This window comes from Seriola aureovittata, chromosome 12, assembly GCF_021018895.1.
Source record: "Seriola aureovittata isolate HTS-2021-v1 ecotype China chromosome 12, ASM2101889v1, whole genome shotgun sequence".
NCBI lineage: Eukaryota > Metazoa > Chordata > Actinopteri > Carangiformes > Carangidae > Seriola > Seriola aureovittata.
Window position 1 is genome coordinate 25,449,600 of NC_079375.1, and position 10,462 is coordinate 25,460,061.

General features: G+C 42.2%; 1 protein-coding gene across 1 annotated transcript; it reads left to right on the forward strand.

Moving 5' to 3' along the window:
* Positions 1 to 1,537: 1,537 nt before the first annotated feature.
* LOC130178726 (uncharacterized) lies at positions 1,538 to 8,872 on the forward strand. Its single transcript, XM_056391177.1, has 3 exons — positions 1,538 to 2,239; positions 8,421 to 8,521; positions 8,783 to 8,872. Exons 1-3 carry the CDS (start codon positions 1,723 to 1,725, stop codon positions 8,870 to 8,872), a joined length of 708 nt encoding a protein of 235 aa, XP_056247152.1. The 5' UTR covers positions 1,538 to 1,722.
* The last annotated feature ends 1,590 nt before the right edge of the window (positions 8,873 to 10,462 follow it).

A 10,462-nucleotide genomic window follows, 5' to 3' on the forward strand; every position in this document is an offset into this window, starting at 1 on the left:
AGAAAAAAGGATCATCTCCTCGTCTGTAACTGTGTCAGAGCACGACTTCCAAAGACATAAAGAACAGCTGATCCATCACGCCTGTCTTTAAACTGCTCAACGCTCCTTCCTCCATCGGTCCCTGAACAGAGTATGAGACATAACAGACCTGCTGTTGTGAAACCATTGATAAATTATTCCAAAAGATTGATGATGATATGAAAACAAAACCAACAGCCTGTTCATTGCAGTGCTTTTCAAAGTGGTGCGGTCACGTATTGAGCTGATTATTGAGCCGGTTTCTGATCTGCTTTTCCTAACGTCTCTCAGAACTGCTCAACACAGTTTTACATCCATACCCAGCTTTCCCACACAAGACACACAATCTAAGACAGCTGTAAATCACCACACATGATCCAAATGTCAACAACTACAACACTGTGATTATAGATACGATGAACACCAAGATCATTTACTGGAAACTGGAAGATCAAAGAATATTGGTCAAAAGGAATAGTTGACGGTACTTTGGGTAGAAGAAGAAGAAGAGGCTTGAAAGAAGGTAGAAAACGTTGTAGGGATGAAAGCAAAGCAGATTACTGTTGGTGGTTTGGGCTAATGTGAGGATTGAGACATCAACATGGATTAGTGTGGCGTGAACTGACAACCAACATGAGCGAGAGCGAGTCGAGAGATGTGGAGAAAAGAGAGGAGAGGGAGGAATTATAAAAAGGAGGAGAGATTTTAAAGTGGGAATAAGAGGTGAAAGAGTAGGTGGAGGCAGAAGAGAGAGAGAGAGTACACAGCATCTCTCTCTCTCTCTCTATACATATATATATATATATATATATATATATATTGTGTATACATGGATATAAGCATATACATACATACATGCTGAGATGTTTCCCCAGTTTAAGACACTACTCAAAACGTACTTGTATAAATCAGCTTTCCACTTTTGGTTTTATTCTATTTTTTCTGTTTTATTGATTTCATTGTTTTAACTCTTGTATTTATACTTATCTTTGTTCATTGACACGTTGCTAACTGTTAAGTGCTAAATAAACTTATTAGTAGGATACTTACATACATATACGCCTATATACATATACATATACATATATATGTATTTAACAAATAAAAAGCTTCGATATTTCATGTTAGAGGTAGACCTGCTCCTACAGTTTAATGCACGACTTAAATCATCTCCTCAAACACGATCTGTCTGTTTCATTAACATTGTCGAGTATAATTAGTCAACTACCTTTACTTAACTTGAATTTACTTACATAGTTTTTTTGATTTATTCATCCTGTTGTACTTAATAGATTATATGTGTGTATGGATGTATTTTTTTCTTGATATCATTATTATATTGTCAGTGACGCGTTGGCAATAGTGTCCACCTGACATTCATGCCAGTAAATCACACTGAATTAAAATGAGAGAGAGAGAGAGAGAGAGAGAGAGAGAGTAGGAAGAAGCCAGCTCTCTGCCTTCACACTCTCTGAACAGCCGCTGATCGCTGCTGTAAACGCAGGATCACCTCTGTGGTTCAGACGTCCGGGTCTGTAGGGGACAGAGGGAAAGACTGATGACGAGACCGGAGAGCGGTGACAACCTAGACACAACGAAGACATCGCCACAAACATTTCAGAGGAACGTCCACACACACTGAGAGAGGGAGGAGACAACTGCAAAGACTGTGTCAAAGACCAAGAGGAAGAAGAGGACGGTTGGATGTCAGAACCTGACGGTGGAAGAGAAATCTCCATCTTCAGCTGTGAGAGGAAGAAGAGACAGAAGAGAAGCAGACTAGAGGCAAGAGGGACAGAAAGGAGAGCAGCAGGAGGAGAGAGAGGCAAAGAAGAAGAAGAAGAAGTAGAAAGCAGTGCTAAAGGAAGAAGACAAGGGGGACAAGCAGAGGAGGGAGCCAGACTAACCCTGGAGTATCTAAACAGCGCTCTGCTCAGCCCGGCAGGGAAGATGTCCAAGCCCTCCTCCCGCCTGGGTCGACCCGGTTCAGCGGGGTCTAAGAGCCCCAGTTTGAGGAAGGAGCTGCAGGGTAATCGCTCATGCATGCTGAGGATCGGGGAGAGGCTGATGAGGGCAGGCAGCGAGGGGAACCTGGTCCAGAGACCCGCTCCAGCCCAGAGCCAGAGCCACGCTTCCTCAGCTGGATCAGGGTCAAGATCGAACGGGCGGACGCAGGCTGCAGCCCTGGAGGACAAACCCGCAGGAAACACCTCCAGCAAAGGTACGGTGCCTCTCTCCAGCTCTGTGGGTAATCAAAGTTAATGCTGTTATACAACATTAGCCAAGCATCGCAACATAACACAACAGAGCGGGAACAGAGACCGCGTCCTACATGCTGCAGTCAGATCGGTCCCTCCAGCATTTGGCGGCTGTTTTGGGGGGATTGCTGCGGCTAAAATACCTGACTTCACAGCTGCTTTTCTTAAAAATTGGGCTGTTTTCAGATGTTTCCAGATGTTTTCAGATGTTTTTAGATGTTTTTTTGTATAATTCATTAAAAACCGAAGGCGACTTGTAGCAGTAAGAATAAATCCAGCGCAGTGAACGATGATTGAAAGGATGTTTTCTGTCTTTTCATCTTCACTAATTAATAATTTAGTTCACATTTAGCTCAGTACCAGCAGCTACTTGTATCTTTTAAGGTGGAATGTTTTTATTGAGTGTTTTGAAATCAATCAATACACCTTAAACTTTCAACATGAATTGGACCTTTTGTTTTTATCAGCTCTCTTCACGACAGACTCTTTAGTGATGATCGGATCTTCAAGTTCTTCAAATGTAGATAAACGTCAACGTGGGGGACTGGAATGATTGATTCAACTCGCGGGAAACTTCGATGATTTTTGATCAAATTTGTGGAAAAGTTGTGATTGATTGGACAAAAGTGCAAGGGTGCGCAGAGTTCACAGAGATTGGTTGAATTCGCGTTAATTATTGCGACTTTCTGGAAGGACTGGAAGATGGAGCAGCTTGGTTCCAGCCTGCATCTGTTTTATCTCCATCTACCACTGGGTTGTTGGTGATGTGCTGTAGTGTTTTTAATCCCATTCAAAGAGCTTCTTGCAGTTTTGTGTTGAACCGTATAAAGAACAAGATGTTATTGTGTCAGTGATTCAGAGCTGGCCAGAGTCAAGCCTTTATGGGGCCCGAAGCAGAATTTGAATTGATTTTTAAAAGAATGTTTTTATCATTTCAGTGTTGATCATTTATATTCTGCAGTGTGTTGAAATACATATCTATAGTGTTGTATTTCAGCTCTGTAGCCCAGAGGAACATTACAGAAACATTAATTGGCAATTGGATAGTTACCAATCCTTCTCTATATACTCTGTGATGTCTTCTTTTTACTTCATACTGCATTTATCTGGCAGTTTTAACCTTCATTCTACCATAAATAAATAACTATTAGAACTAATGAACAGTTTCCAAGCCAAGTGCAATAGCACTTATTTACTTTTTCCACTGCTTAGAGCCCAAATAATGTCATTATATGTGACAGCTGGCAGACCGTTGTGGCGACTATGGGAGCTAGAATGTTGGCAGTCCTACCTGCCACCAGGGGGCCCCCAAGAGAGCTTGAAATGCCCCACGAGATCCAAACTGCATTTTGTCAGGTCACCATGACACTGACCTTTGACCCCCAAAATCTATCCAGTTCATCCTTGAGTCCTAGTGAATGTCTGCGCCAAATTTGAGGAAGTTCTGTCAAGGTGTTACTGGGACATCTGTGTCCACGCGAATGGGATGGATTTCAAAATAAAACAGGAAGCACCTCAAAAAGTCCAAGAGGTGCAGATTGTGACATATATATATATATATTGTTCTTTCTGCCAATGGGGAAGAAACTCCTGAAATCTCTTGGAACCAAAAGAAGCAGACATGAACCATTGGTCCAGTTAGCTAATAGTTAAAATCTGCCTCACAGTGTTTTATTTCAGGTATATTTAACATACAAATGCTCAAATTGGGGAGATAAACATAATGAGACCTCAGACTAATGTGTTATAATTTTGTATATACATCCTGTTTTAAACTGCAGTTGGAAAAGCACAGAGGGAGAACTCATGTCTGTCCTCACTGTCCTGCATCAAGGCTGGATTAGTTCCTGTCACGCTGCTAGAGTTCATGCATGAACTGTCAGTGTCAGTGTGTCAGTCCAGCAGTAGGACTCCGCCTTCAACTCGTCGACCTGCTCTGGTCAGAACTTAGTATATGACTGCATTGTACATATAGATGCACTCACATGGAGAGCTTAACAGACACTACTACTGTTGTGTTTATATTAGCTTAAAGATAATTCTGTAGCCAGCAAGGGGGGTGGCACATCATCATATGTCGGCCTAACCTCGCTAACCCTCCAAACCCTGGCTGGTAAATATTTAGTTTTTCATCCTCCTTTCTGTCGAAAGTCAAAGTCGTCTTGCACTTTTTACACCTCAGCCAGAACACTGCATATCATCTTTAGATGTCAGCTAGCTAGCTAGCTAGTTAGCTTGCTGCTAACTGCTAACTCACCTCAACCTCATAAATTCTCTCTTTCATGGATGCCTGGACTCTACGCTAAGGTGACCAGATGTTTTTAACAGTTGTGATTAAGAATAGTGCTCATTTTGGCCAACAGAGGGGGCTGGCTGCTAGCTATAGCAGCTTCAGAAGTGAAATTAAAATATCAAAATGGAGTTATTCAATCAGATTTTTCTTTTTTTGTCATTGTTATTGTTGTTGATGTTTCTAGGCAGAGAAAAGATTAGCTGGCTCACTGATTGGTTATACGTAAACTAACAAAAACAAACATACTTCAAACAAACTTCACGACTGCTTCAAAGGTAGGGAGTCGTCAATTTATCAGTTGGCCTTCACAGTAATTTATTACAATACAACAGTTACCGTGATCAAAATACACGACTGTTTTATTTCATAGGTAGAAACATATATTGACCACCGAACTGGAGAAGTCCCCCTGTTTTCATTTCAAATATCTGGTCACTTTACCCTTGATTATCCCACTGACACTGACCACTCTATTGGAGTTGTGGAAATTTAGACCTTTTTTAACGCTTAATGGTCCCTCACCAAAGAAAGAAGTAATGGTGGAAACATTTACAGGTTTTGTTGCCATTTTTATTTGGTTTCCAGTTCTGAATCATGGACCCGGAAATGGATATTACTTCACGTGTGGCGTCAGACTTAACCAGCGGATAGGGTCTGATTATGTCAGATATGTCCGCAGTGCGTATGTCAGTGAGCAGGTAATAAGACATGTCAGTGCACTGTGACTATTAGAGAGCACATAGTCTAATGTCTGTTACACACAATCATGTAATCACCAATATCTCACTCTTTAACTCAAACATCACAGATTTCTGTTCATTAACACTGGCACATTACAAAATATAAATAAATAAATGAAGCTATTGATAAGTCAACACTCTGTACATGTCACACTGAATGTACAGTTCTTTGTTAAGAGCTTACAAACCCAGACTCTGTTTGACTCCATGACTGCACAATATACGAGCATCATTTCCTTTCGGGGTCATGTGCTCTCTAACAAAGGAAACATGGAGATACACCCGAGCCGCTCAGGCTTCACCTCATTGTTATTCAGAGAAAATAATCCTGATCTTCTCGATGCCGTCAGATAATATATTTTTACAGACCAAAGACCAGCCTTCCGTTATATTCAAAGAGCCTACAGCCATATGCGTGTGTGTGTGTGTGTGTGTGTGTGTGTGTGTGTTATTATTCTCTTTCAGAGGACATTTCTGAAACTCTTTATAATGAGGCTACATGACTAAGTCATATGTTAATGCATTACTGCATGTATGACTCAGAGTGAATTCATGCTTTTAAATTAAAACATGACATATCACGGACATGCAGTGAGGATCTTGCAGTTTTTTTACTAAGTCAAACAGAGGGTCCAAAAAATTATTTAAAATAATTTTTAAAAATTAGGTTGGGTTGAAATAAGATAAATAAAAGTTTCACAACCCTCCATCTCAGCTGCCTGAGGATGCAGATCAGTGCTACGAGCCCATTTCAGCGATGAAGATAAAAAGTTCTCCTGTCAAGTCAAAAAGTATCTGTGACCCAGTCAGCTGACACTCCTCTGTTCTGGGAGACGAGACCTCATTATTTTCATCCATGGCGTGTCTCAGTAATGAAAACTTGTCAGTGTTGTTTCAGTTGCTTGTTTACTGGTAGAAGTCGATGTCAAAGTTCACTTCACGTCCGAGATGGAGTCACATAACTGAAAAATGTGACATTTCAACTTGAGTTTTCTTTCTTTTCTTTTGAAGACATTTCTGGCCTGTCATCCAACCACATCTAAAGAGAAGTATTTCTACCCGTTCTGAATAAAACTAGAATCACTTCCTCGTGGTCATATCCCTCCGCCACTCAGACTAGTTTCAGGTTACGTCCCTGTTTATCAGAGTCAGAGAAAATGTTAAACATTTGTGTGAAATTGTGTCATAACTGCTGTGTGAAGTCTTGAGTAATGGCTTAAAAAAAGTGTGAGGTCACATTGACTTTGACCTTTGATCTTTGACCATCAAAATGTAATCAGTTCATCCATGAGTCCAGGTGAATATTTTTTCCAAATTTAAAGAAGTTCCCTCAAAGCGTTACAGAGATATCGCGCTCACAAGGCCAAACCGTGCTTTATGAGGTGACCAGGACCTTGACCTTTGACCTTTGACCCCCAGAATCTAATCAGTTCGTCCTTGAGTCTTAGTGAATGTTTTTGCCAAATTTGAAGAAGTTCTGTCAAGGCGTTACTCAGATATCGTTTCCACGAGAATGCGACGGACGTACGTACGAACAAAAGTAGGCGGCAGTAACCAGCAAACCACCAGCGAAGAAGAAAGAGAGAACAAACAGTATTAATGTCTTCGAACAAGAGTCGAACAACGCGACAAGCACCAGAAAACCCACTCTTGATTTTTATTGTGTTCTATGAGAAGAAAAAAGGAGACGTTCAAAAGCATTCATGTGTTCACCAGAGGATGTGTTGCTGTGGGCGGGGCCACGAGAAAAAACGTGTTGCAGACACTTTTAAAAACACCGACCGAAACAATCCAAACTTTTTTATCGTCAACCGCTGAACTACCGTATTGCAGCACCTGGTGCGTAGGAATACGGTAGTTCAGCGGTTGAAAAAATGTAGTGCCAAAGTTGCTGTTTTTACAGGAAGATAAACCAAAAATATTCAACATGACTAAAACATGTTTTTTCTCGTGGCTCCGCCCACAGCAACACGCTCTTCATGATCTACTGTATTTAATGTACCGACTTTATATGACTACCTCTCACAACCCCACGTCAAAACACCCGAACTGCCCCTTTAAAGTCTTGCCTGGGAAATGTAACGCTTCACCTCCTGTGGAGCCGAATCCCAGTGATGTGACTGTGTGAATTTCTGTGATTTGTACACGTCCCTGTGTCCAGCGAGATCTCCTCTGGTCTGTGGTCACAGCCTTTTTCTGTCCTGTCATACATTCTGGAGTCCAGCCGTATTGTCCCGTCTAGTCCCCGTGGATTACAGCCCTCTGCTGATTAGTTACATTCCCTCTCGTATCATCACATTCCCCTCGTTCACTATAAAGTGAAGCTAATCTCTCTGCTTCAAAAGCTGGAGGGAGGAGGACGGGAGGAAGGGAGAGAGGGAGAGTCAGAGAGGGAGGGAGAGAAGGCAAACGGTGTGATGTGCTTTTACAGACGCGCCACATTCAGAGAGTGAACAGTTCCTGAGACGAGCGGCCGGTCAGTGTGCGCCGTCGTCTCTGCAGAAACACAAGACCAGGTCTAAACCCGGTGTCTGTCTGGACCGCCTGTGGTCAAATCCTGATTTTATAACCACGACGTCGTCACCAAACACATTAATGAAAGTCAAAGACTGAGCTGTGACTTCAGCTGATTTACTGAAACATGATCAGAGAGAAAGAAAGTTAGAAGAGACACAATATCTTTCCTTTTTAAAGGACTCGAATCTGGACTAAACCCAAACCACCGGGGCCTGAGACAGACTCTCTTTCTTATTCAGTCTCTCACGCCGAGCGCAGATCCACAACAGTTTAGTCGTTATTTGCTGCAGCTCCAGAACGTGACAGACTTTTATTAGAGGCAGGTCTTTATGTCTGACTCCCTCTGTTTGATATGTGGAGTTGGTCACAGTCGTTAGTACAAAGCCTCGTTACCGACGACTTCTCTCAGCTGTGGAGAGACACTCGTCCTTCAGGTTGATTTAGAGTCACTGCTGTGATTAGAATATTTTCTGTCTTATCATAAAGTATCTTCGGGGAGTTGTTGGGATGATTTTTGGTGGTTACTTTTTGTTTGTCGGCTTTAAGTGCTGTGTAAATGTTTGAGGGGTTTTTTTCGCTCCTCTGTGGGAACAGGTCTTGTTCACACTCGCACAGCTGTGTCACAGCTGGAAGCTGCTCAGTGCGACTCCAGCAGCTCCACCGGAGCGTTTGCGGGTGAAGCTCCTCGCTCACAGGCAAGAATGACTAACTTCTCCGCCTCTCTCTTTCCATTCTTTACCTTACTTACCCCAGTAGGCTCCAACTTTCTGTTTCTGCTCCTCTGAGTTGGCGATGTGTTTAGACAGCAGCAGTGTGATTTCATCTCAGATGTCTTTCCATCCATCCAGTCCCTGCTCCTATCCGCTCCTATTCCCAACCCCTGCAGCGTCTTCTGCATCCCTACACACCGCTCTCATCATGCTTCTATATTCTTTTTCCATTCTTTTGTCTTACAGTCAGAATCGGCTGCAGTGCGCCTCACTGAGCACTCAGAGCCCTGGGAAACAGCAGCTCGCTCTGCAAACATCTACACAGTATATTTTTGATCATCCAGGCTACATGCGGACCTACGTGTCTCTGCCAATAAGACTCATCACACAGTTTGCACTGCTTATTTTTGACCAAGCCCACAGTGTGACTATTTCTGCTTTAATACAAATAATATAACGGTGTGAGCGAACGAGGAGAGAGGTGACCTCACTTTGAAACGCAGGTCTGTGGTCGTGTGAGGTGACAACCAGAGAATGAGGCCGGACAGGTTCGTCCACAACATGTAGTTTGACGTCCACGTTAATACGTCAAATTCACACATTTTGAGACGACAAAAAAAGGCAGTTTTAAATACGACAATATTGAATGTCTTAAAGTGTTTGGACCATCAATGCTCCCGTCCTGTTGGCTGGCATCAACATACCCTCCCCTTTTTGCCCTAATATGCTAAAAACTGTCGAGTTAACACAGTATTTTTCACATCATGCTCAGTATTCAGTGCAAAGGGTTAATATCAGCCTCCTTGTGTCTTCTCTTCTCCCCATGTTTGTGTTCATTAATTCACTGTGACGTTACTAGAGATTAAAAAGCATTTTATTGAATCTGAATCCTTCGGAATATTTTCCGGTCGTTTGTTTGGGGGAGAACAAAGAGACAAGAGCGGGAACAAAACTCACTTTCACTGTCTAAGATAAAACGTATAATAATATATCACTTTAAACTAGTTTCTTCTGATAATGTTAATAACACAGTTTATAATAGTTCCTATTATTGCGACAAATTACCGACAAGCTCGACACTGACACTAATTGAAACTAATTAACTATTGTAAAACCACAGTTTGTTACTGTGCTGAAGGGGTGAAGGGCTTTCAACACATATAATGTCCCCTCTCTGTGACGTCCATTAACCCCGTCCTCACTCATCTGTCCTCTCGCTGCTCACTGTGGGGGCTGTGCTGCAGCTGCAGGAGCTACAGAAGTAAAGACGAGATTTTATCCTGGTTTTATAACTGTGACGTCGTCTGACAAAAATCACCAAACACATACATGAAAGACAAAGACTGAGCTGTGATTTCAGCTGGATTTACTGTAACATGATCAGAGAGGAAGTTAGAAGAGACACAATATCTTTCTTATTCAGTCTCTCACACCGAGCACAGATCCACTACAGTTCAGTCTTTATTTATTTCAGCTCCAGAACGTCACAGACTTTTATTAGAGGCAGGTCTTTATGTCTAACTCCCTCTTTTTGATATGTGTTAATATAAATACTTCCTGTAAATGTTTCAAATTAAAAGCCCTGTAGCGTTTCACTAGACAGAAACCGTTTTTTTCTGTGCTGCAGTAAGAGTAGCGTCTCATTTCCTGTTGCTGGTGTTTCTGTTGTTTACATGCTACATGTTTACATGCTACATTCAGATCTGCTAGCTTCTTTAGCAGTTAGCGATGACATCTCTCTCTCTCTCCCTCCCTCTCTCCTGCTCTCTCTGCTCGGTGTCTCATGTTTAATTATTCCTCTGCCTCCTTTAGTAATAATGACACATGTAATGAAAGTAGTTAATTTGCTGTAATGGAGGCGAGGCTCAGTGTATTGGAAGCGCTCCTCCTCTTCCCTGCAGTTCACAAGCAGCCGGGAAACCAGAG